Below are 21,238 nucleotides of genomic sequence, written 5' to 3'. Positions count from 1 at the left end.
AATAAAAAATAAAAAAGTATACATATTAGGTATTGCCGCGTCCGTAAGAACCTGCTCTATGAAAATATCACATTACTCAACCCCTCAGGTGAACATCATTAAAAATATATATATATATAAACTGTGCCAAAAAAGCCATTTTTTTTCACCTTACATCACAAAAAGTTTAATACCAAGCGATCAAAAAGTCATATGCACCTTAAAATAGTACAAATCAAACCGTTGTCTCATACCAACATTTTTTTATTAGGTTAGTACAATAAAAAGGTATACCTGCATACCGCAATACTCTCGTATTTTGTAATCTTATTTATATATACTTATTTTGTTTTTTTCAGTAGTATGATTAAGTGGTGAAAATTATTAGTGCCCCCCCATTTTTGACTGTGGTATCTTATCTGCCCCCCCCCTATATATTGTTCATAGAGTCGCCACTGCCCAACACACAAGTTACCAAGGTGCAGTGTATCTATGCTGATTTGCGCCCCAGTGCCGCAGGCTACGTGTCTGCACGCCATGTACCAGAGCGTGCAGCACTCTCTGTTTGTTTGTCTGTCTTGATCAGCTTCCAGTCGCTCCTGATGACTAAGTTGCATAATAAAAGCAACTAAAGAAACGCGTCGAGCAAATTAGGCTTTGTTGCCTACCCTGAGAGATAGGGGAGAGCTTCAATGAAGAAAGCAAGACTTATTTGTAGCCAATTCTATTAGTCTGTAGACAAGGGGTAGCAAATCAGCATAGATACACTGCACCTTGGTAACTTGTTGTGTGTTGGGGGATTATAGGTGGGGGTGTATTGAGCGCTCATTGCCATATTTCCACCCAACTGATATCCAGTTACCTATCTGCTCCCTTTGTGTATACACAGTCCTAGGTTTTGGTCTGAGCAGTTGACAATATGCTCACACCTAGTGATAATGCTATCTAGGATGGTTTACGTTTTTTATTTACACAATAGAGTTGAAAATACCCATATCTTAGCAATCTGACCTTATTGTTCAGCCTGGGGCACTTGGGCTTTAGCTGAAGAAGTCAGGGAGATTGAAGCACGCTAGACCTGTCAAAGGCCGAGTAGGCACACAAGTGCATGACCCATGGACAAAGCAACACCATGAAAAGGGAGAGCAGGACACTGGCCATAGGGATAGGTATACATTTGGCTATACAATCCATGAAGTTTATTTCATGATATACAATGATGTAGACTCTTAAGAATTGTTTATGATTTTCAGATCAGTAAATTGTATTTTCCAGTTATTGTTTCTCAAGTTCCCAACCACCTCAAAGACCTGATCAAATGTACCCACGAATGACTTATTCCGGAACAGGGTACCATAAACCACTACCACCACCACACCTTTTGGGGACCTCTCACATTTTACCTTCCTACTAGTAATATTTGGTTGAAAACAAAATTTGTCTTCCTGTACTAGAGCAAGTAAACACGCACTCACGCTCCTGCCACCTTTGTATTTCCCCCTGGATGACATGTACGTTAGATGTAGCACAGCATTTTCCAGGAAGTGCTGAGGGCCCCAGTTTTTCTTATGTGGTCCAGATGAGGCATTTTGGGAATTGAGGAGACTGTAGTACCATTCACAGAAATCACGGGTAAACTTTTCACAGTCAACTGGCCAAACACGTGACGCACCTTCTTCCCCCTGTAAAACAAATGCAACATAAGCTAGGACAAGGCTGATATCACTTATGATGGCAGGGTGGTTCCTGGTTAGCCTCAATGACTTAAAAAGAATGTGTCATCAGAAAACGAATTGTTATTTAAATCAAGTTTTTATGCCAAACATAATTTTGGGGAAACAAATTATGTTTTTTTTTATTTTTCAATGTTAAAAAATTATAACTGCTTTTATTCCCAATGTAATAACAATTCTGGGACATATTTTCATATAATTCTGTTGTGCCGTCCCTATATTATTCCTAATGGAAGCTTATAAGTGAATTGCCAGCAGTCTGCAATAAAGGTGCAGCCGGGTGTTACCAGTTGGGGATGTGTCTCTGCATAGTCTGCCACTATCCAATCAGTGCTGACTATGCTAAGTTCTGCACCTTTGTTACATGCATTATGTTTGCATTCCTCTCCATTTTCATCTGTTTGATGTCACTGAACGTGTTTTCCTGTTTCATCAAATACAGGTGACTCATTGCATAAATACTGTAAAAACTATACAGTTTTGTAATATACTTCATGCATGGATCATTTTCTTAGTTTTCAAGAACTCTGCTTGCAAACATTGAATAGGATTGTTCATCACTGACTTGATGAAAATCTGTCGAGTCTTTAATGTAAAGGACACCCCAGGGAGAAGAACTCTAATAACTGTCCTGTGAGTATAATGAGCCGTGCACCCATGAGTCCGTCACATGTGCAGGACAGATTTTATTCATTTGAATAACGACGATTTCCATCCAATGTTTACAAGCAGAGACCTCGAAAACCTGCAAACCGGGGGGCCTTTCATTTTTGCTTTTTCATTTTTCACTCCCTGCCTTCCCAAAGCCATAACTGTTTCTTATTTTCCCGTTCACATAGCTGTATGAGGGCTTGTTTTTTTGCAGGACAAGTTGTACTTTCTAATGGCAACTATTGATATTGCATATGATCTGGAAAAAAGATCCACATAAGGTGAAATAAAAAAATTTAAAAAAAGCAGTTCTGCAACAGTTTTATGGCTTTTGTTTTTATGGCTTTCACTATGCGGTAAAACTTCATTCTCCAGGTCAGTACAATAAGAAGGATACCCCATATGTATAGTTTTTCTTGTGTTTTAATACAAAAAAAATAAAACTTTGGAAAAAAAACCTTTTTCTTTTTATCAAAATATTTTGACCCCCATAACTTTTTATAGTTATGTCTACAGAGCTATGTGAGGGCTGATTTTTTTTGTAGGGCAATCTATATTTTTCAGTGATACTATTTTGGGGTATGTATGACTTTTTAATCACTTTTTATAAAAAAAAACATTTTAGGGAGAAGAAGCGATGAAAAAACTGTGAATCGGCTATTTAGATTTTTTTTGCATTATGCCATTCACCGTTTGCGATAATTTTTTTAATATTTTAATAGTACAGGTGTTTTCAGACATGGTGATGCCTGTGATGTTTATATTTTTTTTCTGTTTATTTATTTTTATTTTTATTTTGGAGAAAGACGAAAGATTTGGATTTAAAAAAATGTTTTAATAAAAAAATATATATATTTTTTTTTTAGTCACCCTAGGTGAATATAACATGCAATCATTGGATTGTATAAAGTAATGGAATTGTATCCATTACAATATAAAAAGATCTGTATTTTCCAATGTACAGGGTGGGCCATTTATATGGATACACCTTAATAAAATGGGAATGGTTGGTGATATTAACTTCCTGTTTGTGGCACATTAGTATATGTGAGGGGGGAAACTTTTCAAGATGGGTGGTGACCATGGCGGCCATTTTGAAGTCAGCCATTTTGAATCCAACTTTTGTTTTCTCAATAGGAAGAGGGTCATTTGACACATCAAACTTATTGGGAATTTCACAAGAAAAACAATGGTGTGCTTGGTTTTAACGTAACTTTATTCTTTCATGAGTTATTTACAAGTTTCTGACCACTTATAAAATGTGTTCAATGTGCTGCCCATTGTGTTGGATTGTCAATGGAACCCTCTTCTCCCACTCTTCACACACTGATAGCAACACCGCAGGAGAAATGCTAGCACAGGCTTCCAGTATCCGTAGTTTCAGGTGCTGCACATCTCGTATCACCTGAAGGCAATCGTCTATGCTGTGAAGATACGAGATGTGCAGCACCTGAAACTACGGATACTGGAAGCCTGTGCTAGCATTTCTCCTGCGGTGTTGCTATCAATGTGTGAAGAGTGGGAGAAGAGGGTTGCATTGACAATCCAACACAATGGGCAGCACATTGAACACATTTTATAAGTGGTCAGAAACTTGTAAATAACTCATGAAAGAATAAAGTTACGTTAAAACCAAGCACACGGGGGGCGGAGCCTAGCGGCGCATGGAGTAGGACGCACGCCGCACTAGCTCCGGCAAGAATCCTTTCTATTATATCTATAATATAAATTACTAATAGGAGTTTACTATAAACCACCTAATATACCAGAGTCCACAGAAAATCTACTACTAAATGAGATAGACAAGGCGGCAAATCATAATGAGGTGCTTATTATGGGGGACTTCAACTACCCAGATATAGACTTGGAAACTGAAACTTGTACATCTCATAAAGGAAACAGATTCTTGGCAATAACTAAAAACAATTACCTCTCCCAACTGGTTCAGGACCCGACTAGAGGGACGGCCATACTGGACTTAGTATTAACCAATAGACCTGACAGAACAACAGACGTGCAGGTTGGGGGACACCTGGGAAATAGTGACCATAAAGTAATAACCTTCCAATTATCATTCAAAAGAGCGTTTCTACAGGGAGGAACAAAAATACCAAACTTCAAAAAAGCTAAATTTAGCCAACTAAGAGAGGCCATAGGCCTAACTAACTGGGACAAAGTCCTCAAAAAAAAAAAATACAGCCACAAAATGGGATATCTTTAAAAACATCCTAAAATCTCATTGTGAGAGGTACATACCGTATGGGAATAAAAGGTTAAGGAACAAAAAGAAACCAATGTGGATAAACAGAACTGTAAAGAAAGCAATAAATGACAAAAAGAAAGCATATAAAACACTAAAACAGGAGGGTGGCACGGAAGCACTGAAAAACTATAAGGAAAAAAACAGAACATGTAAAAAACAAATAAAAGCGGCCAAACTAGAGACCGAGAGATTAATTGCCAAAGAGAGTAAAACTAACCCTAAAATGTTCTTCAATTATATAAATGTTAAAAAGTATAAATCTGAAGGTGTCGGCCCTTTAAAGAGTAATGAGGGGGGATTCGCAGAGAGCGACGAGGAGAAAGCAAAGCTGTTAAATATTTTTTTCTCCAGTGTATTCACTGAGGAATATAAACTGTCAGATAAAATGCTGAATGTTGAAATAAATTCCCCATTAAAAGTGTCCTGTCTGACCCAGGAAGAAGTACAACAGCGACTTAAAAAGATCAAAATAGACAAATCGCCAGGACCGGATGGCATACACCCCCGTATCCTAAGGGAATTAAGTAATGTCATAGCCAGACCCTTATTTCTGATATTTGCGGACTCTATACTGACAGGGAATGTTCCACAGGATTGGCGCATGGCAAATGTGGTGCCAATATTCAAAAAGGGTCCAAAAACAGAGCCTGGAAACTATAGGCCGGTAAGTTTAACATTTGTTGTGGGTAAACTGTTTGAAGGTTTTCTGAGAGATGCTATCTTAGAGCATCTTAACGGAAATAAGCAAATAACGCCATATCAGCATGGCTTCGTGAGGGATCGGTCATGTCAAACTAATTTAATCAGTTTCTATGAGGAGGTAAGTTCTAGACTTGACAGCGGCGAATCAATGGATGTCGTGTATCTGGACTTCTCCAAAGCATTTGACACTGTACCACATAAAAGGTTAGTATATAAAATGAGAATGCTCGGACTGGGAGAAAACGTCTGTAAGTGGGTAAGTAACTGGCTCAATGATAGAAAACAGAGGGTGGTTATTAACGGTACATACTCAGATTGGGTCACTGTCACTAGTGGGGTACCTCAGGGGTCAGTATTGGGCCCTATTCTCTTCAATATATTTATTAATGATCTTGTAGAAGGCTTGCATAGTAAAATATCAATTTTCGCAGATGACACTAAGGCTACTTTCACACTTGCGTTGTTCTTTTCCGGCATAGAGTTCCGTCACAGGGGCTCTATACCGGAAAAGAACTGATCAGGTATGTCCCCATGCATTCTGAATGGAGAGTAATCCGTTCAGTTTGCATCAGGATGTCTTCAGTTCAGTCGTTTTGACTGATCAGGCAAAAGAGAAAACCGTAGCATGCTACGGTTTTATCTCCGGCTAAAAAAACTGAAGACTTGCCTGAATGCCGGATCAGGCATTTTTTCCCATAGGAATGTATTAGTGCCGGATCCGGCATTCAGAATACCGGAATGCCGGATCCGTCCTTCCGGTATGCGCATGCGCAGACTGAAAAAAAGGTGAAAAAATAAATGCCGGATCCGTTTTTGCCGGATGACACCGGAAAGACGGATCCGGCATTTCAATGCATTTTTTCGACTGATCAGGCATTTTTAAGACTGATCAGGTTCCTGATCAGTCTTACTAATGCCATCAGTTAGCATACATTTTGCCTGATCCGGCAGGCAGTTCCGGCGACGGAACTGCTTGCCGGATCTCTCTGCCGCAAGTGTGAAAGTAGCCTAAACTGTGTAAAGTAATTACCACTGAAGAGGACAGTATACTACTACAGAGGGATCTGGATAGATTAGAGGCTTGGGCAGATACGTGGCAGATGAGGTTTAACACTGACAAATGTAAGGTTATGCACATGGGAAGAAATAATGCAAGTCACCCATACATACTAAATGGTAAAACACTCGGTAACACTGACATGGAAAAGGATCTAGGAATTTTAATAAACAGCAAACTAAGCTGCAAAAAACAGTGTCAGGCAGCTGCTGCCAAGGCCAATAAGATAATAGGTTGCATCAGAAGGGGCATAGATGCCCGTGATGAGAACATATTCCTACTACTTTACAAATCATTAGTCAGACCACACATGGAGTACTGTGTACAGTTCTGGGCTCCAGTGAACAAGGCAGACATAGCAGAGCTGGTGAGGGTCCAGAGGAGGGCAACTAAAGTAATAACTGGAATGGGGCAACTACAGTACCCTGAAAGATTATCAAAATGAGGGTTATTCACGTTAGAAAAAAGACGACTGAGGGGAGATCTAATTACTATGTATAAATATACCAGGGGTCAGTACAGAGATCTATCCCATCATCTATTTATCCCCAGGACTGTAACTGTGACGAGGGGACATCCTCTGCGTCTGGAGGAAAGAAGGTTTGTACACAAACATAGAAAAGGATTCTTTACGGTAAGAGCAGTGAGACTATGGAACTCTCTGCCTGGGGAGGTGGTGATGGTGAGTTCACTAAAAGAATTCAAGAGGGGCCTGGATGTATTTCTGGAGTGTAATAATATTACAGGCTATAGCTACTAGAGACGGGTCGTTGATCCAGGGAGTTATTCTGATTGCCTGATTGGAGTCGGGAAGGAATTTTTAATCCCCTAAAGTGAGGAAAATTGGCTTCTACCTCACAGGGTTTTTTTTGCCTTCCTCTGGATCAACTTGCAGGATAACAGGCCGAACTGGATGGACAAAGGTCTTTTTTCGGCCTTATGTACTATCTTACTATGTTACTACGGTGGGGATCTATTTAAAAAATACCTGGAGGAGCTGGGGACATATCCAGGAAGCGGTCCGGTGCAAAAAAACATCATTATGCCTGCGAAGAGAGGCAAAACGCCGAGCCGTCAGGAGAGAGAGACCCGTTCTCAAGATGGCGCTGAGGAGGAGGAATGGCCTGACCTGAGGGCGGCGGTGAGTCAGGGAGCTGCAGCGCGGCTAGAGCGCTTCGCTCACAAGTCCCATCAGTCCCCCAGCCATATATGGGGAGAAGGAGATGACACCCTGGCACAAGTGGAGGAAGGCTTAGGGGAGCAAGATGGCCCCTGTAATGATGACCAGCATTCCCCTGTTCAGCAAGAGGGGGGAGAGCTCTAGCCTGTGCAGCACTGAAAAGGGTCTGCCAGTGATCACTGCCCCTGAGCCCACCTTGAAAGACGTGATGGCAGCTATTGCTAGTTGTAATGTCACCCTCCAGACTATGAATATTAACATTGGAAGCCTAAAAGCGGATATATCCATTATCCGTCATGACCTGCATAAGGTGGCTGAACGCACCTCAGAAGTAGAGCGGAGGGTCTCGGATCTGGAAGATGGGGCTGTTACCCTACAGAGAGAGAGCCGAGCTGCGTCAAAGGATATAGCGGCGCTTTATGCAAAAACTGACGACCTTGAAAACCGCTCTCGCCGCAATAATATTAGGCTGGTGGGCATTCCTGAGAAGTCTGAAGGCCCAGAGGCTACTGAATTTATTGAAAAATGGCTTGCGGAAAAATTCAGTGATAGAGGACTCTCTGCACTTTACGCGGTTGAACGAGCACATCGGGTCCCCACTAGGCCCTTGCCGCCAGGACGTCCGCCACGCCCAATACTGCCTAAAATCCTGCACTGTTGAGACAGGGACACTATACTGAGGGCTGCGAGGTCTCATCCTGATTTAAAAATCAATGGGGTTCAGGTGTCTCTGTTCCCAGATTATTCATCGGATGTACAAAAGAAGAGAGCTCGTTTTGTGGAGATTAAACGGAGGCTGAGAGAATTGAAGTACAGTATTCCATGATGTTCCCGGCAAGGCTCAGGGTGGTGGCGTTTGGATCTGCTGTGTTCTTTGAGGACTCGGATGCTGCGGTCAAGTGGCTGGATCAAAATGAATGTCGCCTTAGGATCCCATCAACAGACACCTGAGACTGATGGACATTCCTGTTCCTGATTGAAGTTTTGATGTCCCCTGGACTGTCCACCCACCGTTGTGGACATTTTACTTCTGTCTTTAGCCGGTTGCTGGAGACACTTTGTGGGTAGAGCATACGCCCTCGGTTGCTCCCCACCTTCTCAATGTGCCTGCGTACGGTATCGTGCTGGATGCTGTGCTGCTTCAGGCGCTGTTGAGCCAGGTTCATAATGTTGGCCCCGGGTTCACTACTGAATCTAATTATGCTGCATATGCTTATTGTGTGGGGTGGGATAGTTGGGTGGGGGGAGGGAGGGGGGAAGGGGTTAGTGGGGGCTAATACTGTCATAGGTGCTACTGATAGCGATTCTAAAATGATGAAACGTACAGTCCTTCTATACCTTGATGGGGGAAATGGAGAAGGGATGGGAGACTATATTCTGGTGATTAACATTGTTTTTCCTTGTAGCTGCTGGGAGGTGCAGAGGTGTGGATCTCAATTGTACTTTTCTTTATGTATGCATTCTTATGGGACCTGTTATGAGAATACTTAGCTGGAGTGTGAGGGGAATAGCGGATGCTACGAAGAGACATGGTCTGTTCAGTTACCTATCTAGATATCAGCCGGCAATAATATGCTTGCAAGAAACGCATATGACCAAACAATGTACACATGTTATGCAAAAGCCGTGGTTGGGTTATTCGGTGCATTCCGTCTTCTCCTCGCATTCCAGGGGGGTTAGTATCCTAGTTCATAAGAATATCTTATTTGAATGCCTCAGGGTATGTGTGGATGATGAGGGAAGGTTTATAGGAGTGCATTGTGTGGTCCAAGGGATGAGAATGGTGTTAGCGACAATCTATATACCCCCACCATTTTCCTCAGTGCCTTTAAGGAAGCTTATGGAGTTTATGGCAGAATTTTCTGAACTTCCAATGTTAATAGTGGGAGACTTTAATAATGTACTTGACAGTTCGCTTGATAGATGCCAGATCACACCTAGCGGTAGTAATACGGGTGAGACCCCGTTTGCAAGAATACTGAGGGAAGTAGGTCTGATGGATGTATGGAGAGAGACCCACCCCCTGGACAGGAAGTACTCGTGTTGCTCCTCGACTTATGGCTCCCTGTCGCGTATACAAACCGGATTCCAAAAAAGTTGGGACACTAAACAAATTGTGAATAAAAACTGAATGCAATGATGTGGAGATGGCAAATGTCAATATTTTATTTGTAATAGAACGTAGATGACAGATCAAACGTTTAATCCGAGTAAATGTATCATTTTAAAGGAAAAATACGTTGATTCCAATTTTCACGGTGTCAACAAATCCCAAAAATGGGACAAGTAGCAATAAGAGGCTGTAAAAAGTAAATTTGAGCATAACGAAGAGCTGGAAGACCAATAAACACTAATTAGGTCAATTGGCAACATGATTGGGTATAAAAAGAACTTCTCAGAGTGGCAGTGTCTCTCAGAAGCCAAGATGGGTAGAGGATCACCAATTCCCACAATGTTGCGCAGAAAGATAGTGGAGCAATATCAGAAAGGTGTTACCGAGCGAAAAATTGCAAAGACTTTGCATCTATCATCATCAACTGTGCATAACATCATCCGAAGATTCATAGAATCTGGAACAATCTCTGTGCGTAAGGGTCAAGGCCGTAAAACCATACTGGATGCCCGTGATCTCCGGGCCCTTAAACGACACTGCACCACAAACAGGAATGCTACTGTAAAGGAAATCACAGAATGGGCTCAGGAATACTTCCAGAAACCATTGTCAGTGAACACAATCCACCGTGCCATCCGCCGTTGCCAGCTAAAACTCTACAGTGCAAAGAAGAAGCCATTTCTAAGCAAGATCCACAAGCTAAGGTGTTTTCACTGGGCCAGGGATCATTTAAAATGGAGTGTGGCAAAATGGAAGACTGTTCTGTGGTCAGACGAGTCACGATTCGAAGTTCTTTTTGGAAATCTGGGACGCCATGTCATCCGGACCAAAGAGGACAAGGACAACCCAAGTTGTTATCAACGCTCAGTTCAGAAGCCTGCATCTCTGATGGTATGGGGTTGCATGAGTGCGTGTGGCATGGGCAGCTTGCATGTCTGGAAAGGCACCATCAATGCAGAAAAATATATTCAGGTTCTAGAACAACATCCAGAAGTCATCTCTTTCAGGGAAGACCCTGCATTTTTCAACAAGATAATGCCAAACCACATTCTGCATCAATCACAACATCATGGCTGCGTAGGAGAAGGATCCGGGTACTGAAATGGCCAGTCTGCAGTCCAGATCTTTCACCTATAGAGAACATTTGGCGCATCATAAAGAGGAAGGTGCAACAAAGAAGGCCCAAGACGATTGAACAGTTAGAGGCCTGTATTAGACAAGAATGGGAGAGCATTCCTATTTCTAAACTTGAGAAACTGGTCTCCTCGGTCCCCAGACGTCTGTTGAGTGTTGTAAGAAGAATGGGAGATGCCACACAGTGGTGAAAATGGCCTTGTCCCAACTTTTTGGGGATTTGTTGACACCATGAAATTCTGATTCAACATATTTTTCCCTTAAAATGGTACATTTTCTCAGTTTAAACTTTTGTTCCATGATTTATGTTCTATTCTGAATAAAATATTAGAAGTTGGCACCTCCACATCATTGCATTCAGTTTTTATTCACGATTTGTATAGTGTCCCAACTTTTTTGGAATCCTGTTTGTAGATCTGGGTCTGGTAAATGCTCATATGTTTCCGTTTGTACAGAACTCAGAGTATCTGGCTAGGACCTTATCTGACCACTCCATATTTAGCATCGCCCTTGATATTTCTGAGACAGCCAGGCCGGGGGTTAGATACTGGCGTTTAAATGCCTTTTGGTTAAAACTGATGGGTGACCCGTCCGATACGCTTCAATCCCTTAGGGAATATTTTTGTATAAATGAGGGGACTGCGTCTCCGATAGTCGTTTGGGAAGCGATGAAGGCATTCCTCAGGGGCTCCCTTATCAAAACAGTCAGTCGGATTAAATCTAAATCTAGAGAGCTTGATCTGCAGAAACATGATAATATGAAGCTAGCGGAGGAAGCCTTTGTGCTGAACCCATCTAACCTAACAAGCAATGCCTTAAAGACTAGGCAGGAGGAGTTGAGGTGTCACCTCTTGGAAGTAGCAGAGAGGAAACGACTGTTTTACAAGCAGCAGTTTTTTACTGAAGGCGAGAATGTACAGTAGGCCATATGCTCTCGGTTATCGCGAAAGCGCAGCAAGGGACACAATGTATATCTGGCCTGTTAGATGCTGGTGGCGTCCTGAGGCGTGATACTGACAACATTTTGAATATACTGAATAATTTTTATTCCTCTCTGTATGCTTCTAAGGTGACATGTTCAGATGAGGATATTGACGCCTTTTTAACCACATTAAATCTCCCTAAGCTTTCCAGGGAAGACAGTATGCGGTTAGAGGAGCCGATTGAGTTAGAAGAATTGAGGGCGGCGCTGGCTGATATGGCTAACGACAAGGCTCCGGGTTTGGATGGGCTTCCGGCGGAAGTATATAAGTCCTTTGCGGAAGTGTTGCTCCCGGAACTTCTAAAGGTATTCAATTATTCCAAGGAGAGGGGGGTGCTACCTCCGTCTATGCAGGAGGCGTTAATAGTAGTCATTCCTAAGCCGGACAAGGATCACTCTCTCCCTGACTCATATAGACCGATATCGTTACTCTCCACTGATGTTAAGTTGCTTGCAAAGGTATTGGCCATGCGTCTGTCTAAAGTGATTTTGTCTATCATACACTCTGACCAGACAGGCTTCATGCCTCAGAAATCAACGTCAATTAATATTAGAAGAGTGTTTGCCAGTATTCAACTTCCAGCTGACAATGTTGGAGATAGAGCTATCCTTTCTTTAGACGTGGCCAAGGCCTTTGATAGCATTGAGTGGCGATTCCTGTGGAGAGTTATGGCATATATGGGGTTTGGAGATGAGTATATATCCTGGGTCCGGGTGCTATACTCTAATCCCAAAGCATGTGTCAGGGCGAATGGAGGGGTGACCCCCAAGTTCTGCTTGGGCCGGGGTACTAGACAGGGGTGCCCGCTGTCGCCTCTGCTATTTGCAGTTGCGATTGAGCCGTTAGCCGCAGCGATTCGTAAGTCACCGGACATTCGGGGGTTCCAGTATGGGACAGTTAATAATAAAGTGGCGATGTATGCAGACGACACTTTGCTTTTTCTGGGGGACACTGGTCCATCTTTGGAAGCGGCTATGAAAATCATTGATTGCTTCAGTGACCTGTCGGGTCTGACTATTAACTGGAGTAAGTCGACGATTATGCTGCTTGACGGGCAAGTGCAATCGCAGATAGTGTGAGACAGAAGTATTCCATGTGTAGCGACCTTTAAGTATTTGGGTATCCATATATCCCCTAGAATCCGGGACTTTGTGCGCCTTAACTTTGACCCGCTGGTTATTAAATTTCGTAATAAAGCTAAGGCATGGTGTAAATTATACCTATCGGTGGCGGGAAGGGCCAATCTTATTAAAATGGTGTTGATGCCTCAGCTACTCTATATTCTACATAACTCCCCGGTCTGGCTGTCAAAGTCCAAATTTGTTCCAATCAATGCTACTTTCAGGGAGCTCATATGGCGGAAGGGGCAACCGAGAATTAAGCTCGAAACGTTGCAATATCCTAAGACGGAAGGGGGCCTTGCAGTCCCAAACCCCTGGATGTACTTCCTGGCTGCACAATGCCAACATTTTAAAGGGTGGATAGAACTGGAGTCGAGTGAGGTGTCGTGTCAGTTGTTTACTCATTGCTTGTCATCTAATGACCTATTGCTGATCCTTGAGACTAAGGGGGCCGGGAAGAATGGTATGATGAGAGATCTGGGATACTTGATGCACTCCGTGTGGAACAGGGTTAAGCTCCTGAGGGGGGTTATCGGCAGTACGGAATACACTCCACTGTGGGACAATCCCGTGCTGCCGGAATTCCTCTCCCTGTCTGATTTTGGGGCATAGAAAAGGAAGGGTATTATGAGGTTGGACCACCTTTTGGAAGAAAAGAAGTTCATGTCCTTTACCAGACTGCAGGAGGTATATGAATTGCCTAGAACTCACTTCTATAAGTACCTTCAGGTGAGACACGCATACAACTCCACATTTAGAGAAACGACTGTGGTGGCAGGGAGAGATGCTGCATTGCACCAGATTCTGTCCAGGGGGGCGAGGAGAGGTATGATCTCCTGTATATACAAGCTGCTGCTTGATAAGTTTCTAATGTCACATCCGCTTGCGGCTAAAGGTAAATGGGAGAAAGATGTTGGCGAGCTAACTGAGGACCAATGGTCTGACATACTGGAGGCGATACCTCTCTCTTCCTTGAGTGAAGGGCGTAAACTCTCGCAGCTGTTTATTGTCCATAGGGTCTACAAGACACCGTTTTTTTTTGTTTTGTATAGGGTTTAGACCCACGGATGAATGTCCAAGGTGCTCTATGGTTTCTGCAGATTTGTTGCATATGATGTGGACGTGCGAGAGGTTAGGGAGATACTGGGAGATGGTATCTCAGACAATACAGGACGTTTACAAGGTACGGATACCCTCTGACACTAAAGTGTGTGTGTTGGGATATGTCTCTGAATTGGCCACTGGTCAGGTGCATAAAATAGCTATAGGTAGAGTGTTATATGTTGCTAGAAAGTTAATCGCCCTACATTGGATACAGACAGCGCCGCCAACCCTAGGCGAATTCTTAAGTGCTGTTGACACGATGTTGAGCTATGAGCGGATGGTGTACCAGAAGCGTGGATGCCCAGCAAAATTTGAAAAATTATGGGAACCATGGTTGTCGTTTCGACGTCTGAATAGAAATGTCTAACAGTGTGCCTTTGTATTGTGCAGGTTAGGGTGGGGTGGGATGGGAGGGGTTGGGGGGTTGGGTTGAAATTTGATTATTACACATGGTTTGGTATCCTATTTGTTATCAGCCTTATGGATAATATGTCTCTATGTCATCTTTGTACGTGATATGTTAAAATGTGTATTTACATTGTAAAATGATCAATAAAAAATGATCTGATTCAAAAAAAAAACAAGCACACCATTGTTTTTCTTGTGAAATTCCCAATAAGTTTGATGTGTCAAATGACCCTCTTCCTATTGAAAAAACAAAAGTTGGATTCAAAATGGCCGACTTCAAAATAGCCACCATGGTCACCACCCATCTTGAAAAGTTTCCCCCCTCACATATACTAATGTGCCACAAACAGGAAGTTAATATCACCAACCATTCCCATTTTATTAAGGTGTATCCATATAAATGGCCCACCCTGTAGTGCTGCCCTACATTGGAATATAGCTGTTAAAGGTATTAGAGCCTCAGCAGGCCCTGGCCTTTAACAGACAATAAATAGCTTCCCCGATCGCCACCTGGGGGACTTTTTCCAGACCCACAAGTGCAGCACTTCCGGGTTTTGCTCTCTCAGATGCTGTGGTTATTCCACGCTGTACAGCCTTACCATAACGCCTGTGTATGGAGCGGCTGCCGCTGTTTCGGTCTTCAACTTAACATTTGCAGATTGTCGCGCTGTCTGTGACATGGAGCGGGTTGTCATGTACGTCACATTCTGTAAAAGATAAAATAACACTGGAAAACCTGAGGGCTGAGCGGTTCCTTCTAAATTCAATGGACTTGTCACACTACCTCGCTGTCAGGCATGAATGTCATAAATGGCTTTCCATTTGGTGACCACTTTAAGGTCACACTTACCCCACTGACAGGTGATGATGGAGATTTCTGCGGTGTACCCTTCACTCCTTCGCTTACTGTATATCCCTCATCAATTCGCAGAGGACAAGTGGATCTTTTAGATGATCGGACACTGTGGCCAACGTCGTACTGCGGCAGAGAACAGCAATGGAGCGGATTTACTAATCCTATAGATGATGGATAGAGGTGGTCTACACCGGCACCAGATTTATCACCGTGGCTCAGACTGGATGATAAATGTGGTGCAGGAATAGACACTTTTGTGTAAAAACCCTATTAGATTGCCCAGTACTGGGGCACGACGAGCACCGATCAACAATAAACACGGTGTGTGAGAAGAACCCCTTAAAAGAGACATCTTGGCTTATTAACTGTTACTGCAGCCGTGTAAGGCCAAGTTCACACTTCAGTTATTTGGTCAGTTATTTCCATCAGTTATTGTGAACCAAAACCAGGTGTGGGTCTAAACACAGAACAGGTGCAGATCTTTCCATTATACTTGATGTCTGTGGAGGCTCCAATCCTGGTTTTGGCTCACAATCACTGATGGAAATCACTGATCAAATAACTGAAGTGTGAACTCAGCCTAACCTGTAAGAACTGCCAGTCCATGCAGGCTGAGAACTGGGACTAATGTACCTGAACTTGCTTCTTCAACATAGAACCGTTCTACTATTACCTTGGCCTCATTATTTCCTGCACTGCTACACTGCACCGACATCTTCAGCTGCCATGGGACCCTGCCTTGTACCCCACAATTCATCACCATCAAAGACACCCCGAACCGCTAACAGGCAAAAGAACCCCAGACCCAGGGTGTGCCCCAAAGGGAGTAAAAGGTGCGCCCTTCTTATCACTACACGACCCAGGAAGTGTCCGTACAACTACTCTTATCCTCCACACTGCCTCTGCAGCTTGCATATTGTCAGATGTTCGGTGGATGAGATGACTACAAGACATACAATGTAGCAGAAGATGCTGTACTGATTTGTTCTTCTTAAAGGGTTACTCCCCACATGCCCCCATTTAAATTGAGCGAGGATCAAGCATGCACACCACCACTCCATTCAGTCTATAAGACAGTCTAAGCAAGCCGAGTACAGCTCTTGGCTATCCCCGGCAGCCCCACAGAGTTTGAATAGAGCGGTGGTGTGCATGCTCGGCCGCTGCCCCATTCAATCAGGGGACACAAGACCCCCCCCCCCCCTCCCCATTCTATCTGGTTGTTTGAAGTATTACAGAGGAGATGAAGGAATCAGGTAGTGGGGCAGTGAACTTTAGGTGGTGGAAGTTCCTGGACATTTGCCCCATTGCCCTCCTTATAATCTGGATTTAAAGAGGACCTATAACCTCTCTTACATGTCTGTTGTAGTTAACATTTACATTATCCATGTAATAACAATTATGGATAATCTATTCTTATATTGTACCATTCTTTTATTATTCCTGCTGGAAGTTATAAATGAATTTCTAGCACTTTGAAGTGAAGGTCCAGATGGGTGTTACCAGTTGGGGGTGTCCCTGCATAGTCTGACACTATCATATCAGTGCTGTCAGTATCAGACTGTGCAGTGACGCACCCCTAAATGGTAACACCCAGCTGGACCTTCATTGCCAACTGATAGTAATTCAGAATTTCTACCAGGAATATTACAGGAATGGAACAACATAGAGCCATAAGAATAGATGCTCCAGAATTGTTATAACATGGGGAATGCAAGTAGTTAGTGAAACAGATATATTGCAGGTTGTCTTTGAGTTTTACATGGCTGTGCACCTATAGAAAACCGTATCTGTGTATATATCAGCATACACTGCATTAGGAAGCCTTACCTCGCCAGCTAAGGACGGGGACGACAGGGAAGTCACCACTTCTCTAGTACTTTCTTCATCATGTGTAGATTGATATACAGGTGGAGGCGGGGAGACTTTATTCTTATGTTGCTGAAAATGTGAAATTCTACAATATGAATATAATAGTGTGGTTTTACTGATCAATATCATAATGAGAAATAACTCATCTACAATCTCCAGTGCAAACCTGAATCCATGACTTTAGAATGAAGAATTTTACTTTTACAATGTTAAAATAAATCCATCAATCAAACAATTTGCAAACTGCATTAAAATAGAAAAGAGGTTTTGCTCTCTTTCAGATGCTGTGGTCAGCATCTGAGGGGTTAAGTGTCTGAGATCAGCATTTTTGGAGATTTCTAAAAATCTTCCCTTAAAACATTACCATTATTCCAGGCTGTACAGCGCCTGTGTATGGAGCGGCTGCCGCTGTTTCGGTCTTCGACTTAACATTTGCAGATTGTCGCGCTGTCTGTGACATGGAGCGGGTTGTCATGTACGTCACATTCTGTAAAAGAGAAAATAACACTGGAAAACCTGAGGGCTGAGCGGTTCCTTCTAAATTCTATGGACTTGTCACACTACCTCGCTGTCGGGCATGAATGTCATAAATGGCTTTCCATTTGGTGACCACTTTAAGGTCACACTTACCCCACTGACAGGTGATGACGGAGATTTCTGCGGTGTACCCTTCACTCCTTCGCTTACAGTATATGCCTCGTCAATTCGCAGAGGACAAGTGGATCTTTTAGATGATCGGACACTGTGGCCAACGTCGTACTGCGGCAGAGAACAGCAATGGAGCGGATTTACTAACAGTGACTCAGGCTGGATGATAAATGTGGAGCAGTGATGGACACGTTTGTGTATAAGCCCTATTAGATTGGGGCAAGACGAGCACTAATCGACAATAAACACGGTGTGTGAGAAGAGACATCTTTGGATATTAAAAGGCTTTTCCGGGATTTTAATATTGATTGCCTATACTCTGCATAGGTCATCAATATCAGATCGGCAAGGGTGCCGGATGTCAGAAGAGAAGGCAGCGCTTGGGTGAGCGCAGCCTCATATATTACTTTAATGCTTACCAGCTCGCCGTCGACATCGCAGCGCTGAGCAGCTGTAATTAGAAGAAGCCGCCCCAATTACTTCAGTGGGACTGCTAGTTCCTATTCAAGTGTGTGCTACAGAGCTGTCCCATAGAAGTGAATTGGACGGCTTCTTGTAATTACAGTGTTCACCGCTGGGATGTTGATGGCGAGCAGGTAAACATTGAAGAGAAGGCAGCGCTCACGCAACCGCTGCCTTCTCTTCCTATAGATAGGTCATCAATATTAAAATCCCGGGAAACCCCTTTAACTGCTACTGCAGCCGTGTAACCTGTAGGAACTGTAGAAACTGTCCTCTGTGTAAGAACTGCCAGTCCATGCATGCTGAGAACTGGAACTAATGTACCTCAACTTGATTCTTCAGTAAAGAACCGTTCTACTATTACCTTGGCCTCTTTATTTACCGCACTGCTACACTGCAATGACATCTTTAGCTGCCATGGGACCCTGCCTTGCGCCCCTCATTTCATCACCATCAAGGGAACCCCGAACCGCTAACAGGCAGGAGAACCCCAAACCCAGGAAGTGCCCCGAAAGGGAGTAAAAGGTGTGCCCTTGTTATCACTACACTGTAACCTCTCTTACATGTCTGTTGTAGTTAACATTTGCATTATCCATGGTATAACAATTCTGGAGAATCTATTCTTATGTTGTACCATTTGTTTATTATTCCTGCTGGAAGTTATGAATGAATTACTAGCAGTTTGCAGTGAAGGTCCAGATGGGTGTTACCAGTTGGGGGGTGTCCCTGCATAGTCTGACACTATCATATCAATGCTGTCAGTATCAGACTGTGCAGCGACGCACCTCCAAATGGTAACACCCAGCTGGACCTTCATTGCCAACTGATAGTAATTCAGAACTTCTACCAGGAATATTACAGGAATGGCACAACATAGAGCCATAGGAATAGATGCTCCAGAATTGTCATAACATGGAGAATGCAAGTAGTTAGTGAAACAGATATATCGCAGGTTGTCTTTGAGTTTAACATGGCTGTGCACCTATAGAAAACCGTATCTGTGTATAGATCAGCATACACTGCATTCTGAAGCCTTACCTCGCCAGCTAAGGACGGGGACGACAGGGAAGTCACCACTTCTCTAGTACTTTTTTCATCATGTGTAGATTGATATACAGGTGGAGGCGGGGAGACTTTATTCTTATGTTGCTGAAAATGTGAAATTATACAATTTTAATATAATAGTGTGGTTTTACTGATCAATATCATAATGAGAAATAACTCTCCTGTGCAAACCTGAATGTTACAATGTTAAACTAAATCCATAAATCAAACCATTTGTAAACTACATTAAAATAGATTAGAGGTTGGTATCAACAGTCTTATAGGATGTATCGGTGTACTGGACAGTGAAAATGGGACATCAGATGTGACAAGTTAAAGGGGTTTGTCAGGGGGTCGGACCTTACAGAAAGAATCTTTTTGGCCCTGAGCTGTATGCATGGCTCCCCTACTCTAGGATAGTGAAAGGACACAGTCAGACATAGGTGTCATTTAAACAAGACAAGGTTACTGGTCTCACATGTGGCAAAAACCACAGTAACCCTTTATATCTCCATGTAGCACAGTACTGAACAATCTACATGGTGTCCAACCTACTCCCTGAGGAGAAGTAACCTTATGACTACCACCTCGCACCTCTACTGCTAGTTGAGTACAAGCAGGAGTATGGCTGGATTTGTCACCAGCAGCTGCTTCTCTCCAGCACACACTTTCTCTCCTTCTCACTTTAGATCTGCAGGGCAGTGCTAGTTGTCATCTCATACACAGTAGCTCTCAGTATAGCTCCAAAACCTGCAAATTAGATCATGTGACTAAAGGGCCCTGTGCACCTAACAATATATTATCCAACAATGCAGTTGGCCACTAGATGGTATCACAACCTCAATGCTGTTTACAACATACATATATGTAGTGCAGTACATCACAGTGCAGTCCAGTCTCAACATTGTGTTTTCCACTGTGGCTCTTGCAATGTCCATTATATCTTGCCCATCTAGACTGCTGATACACGATTGCCGACTATCCCACTATTAGACAGATACATCCAAGGCCTTTCACCAAACAATACCTTATTTTGTGGTACCCCTGCTGGTATCCCCTAGCAGCAAGTATTATACATGGCCACACTTATGTGTGGGAAAATATAAGAGATTGCAATAAACATAAGGTACACAAATGCTGGAGTACTGTTCAGCAGTCCAGCATGTCACAATCACTTAAAAGGTTTGTCTGGTTTCAGGAGGAAACTAAAAGACCCCTGAAATCCACCTAAAATAAAAAAAAAACAGGTAAGTATTTAGCTGACAGATCCCAGACTTCTGCTCCAGTTCTCCCTCTCAGGCCCTATTTATCCTTGCAGGGGCTGAACGAGCCAAAAAGCACTATCTTTGCCAAAGCGCCACATTGCCTAAGCGCCTGGCAGTTAATCATGGAAATTAGACAGGGTAGAAGACCGGGATGCTATGTGTGCTTCTCAAACAAAGTTAAACGCAGGACGGGTATGTTACAGTATTGTTTCACCCAGTTTTTTGCTACATTTATCATTGTTACAGCTGTCTACTTTCAAAATCAACCACAACTTCCACCCTCTGTCCTTTCTCTCCACATCAGTCCCTCCCCTCCTTTCCTCACCCATGTTCAGTTCACATGCACTTTTTACCCTCATACATCACCCTGACCCATTTTCCTCCATGGTGCAGCATAAAAAACACCCATACAAATCATTCAACCACTGGCTGTCTCTCTCTGTTCTCCAACTACTAGCTGCAGGGGATATTTTACCAAACCCTTGCCTTCCCTCTATTGACATCTTCAGCTTCTCATCTGCCACATATAGAAACCCTGAAAATCTTATAAATATTCACTGTACATCATTCTCTTTTAACTTTGCGCTCTGGTACACACGGTCGGTTTGTAACAAACTCCCCACAATTCACAACTTCTTCCTCTCACACTCTCTGAACTTGCTGGCC

The 21,238-nt window shown here is 43.1% G+C and overlaps 1 protein-coding gene across 3 annotated transcripts in view; it reads right to left on the bottom strand.

The window, feature by feature from the left end:
• Positions 1 to 372: 372 nt before the first annotated feature.
• LOC120994584 overlaps positions 373 to 21,238 on the bottom strand; it is a 74,857-nt gene continuing 53,991 nt past the window's right edge. The window contains exons 4-10 of one of the 3 annotated variants that reach the window (XM_040423256.1): positions 19,302 to 19,412; positions 17,784 to 17,912; positions 17,518 to 17,640; positions 17,112 to 17,222; positions 15,279 to 15,407; positions 15,028 to 15,135; positions 373 to 1,661 (exon numbers count right to left, since the gene is read on the bottom strand). In XM_040423256.1, the coding sequence (XP_040279190.1) occupies positions 1,209 to 1,661; positions 15,028 to 15,135; positions 15,279 to 15,407; positions 17,112 to 17,222; positions 17,518 to 17,640; positions 17,784 to 17,912; positions 19,302 to 19,412 (1,164 nt within the window). In that variant the 3' untranslated portion in view covers positions 373 to 1,208. Of the gene's footprint in view, positions 1,662 to 15,027; positions 15,136 to 15,278; positions 15,408 to 17,111; positions 17,228 to 17,517; positions 17,641 to 17,783; positions 17,913 to 19,301; positions 19,413 to 21,238 lie in introns of all 3 variants that reach the window. The other 2 variants (XM_040423254.1, XM_040423255.1) reach the window with 2 other exon arrangements.

Source organism: Bufo bufo, chromosome 3 (assembly GCF_905171765.1).
Source record: "Bufo bufo chromosome 3, aBufBuf1.1, whole genome shotgun sequence".
Taxonomy (NCBI): Eukaryota; Metazoa; Chordata; class Amphibia; order Anura; family Bufonidae; genus Bufo; species Bufo bufo.
This window is presented reverse-complemented; position numbering and strand designations above follow the sequence as displayed.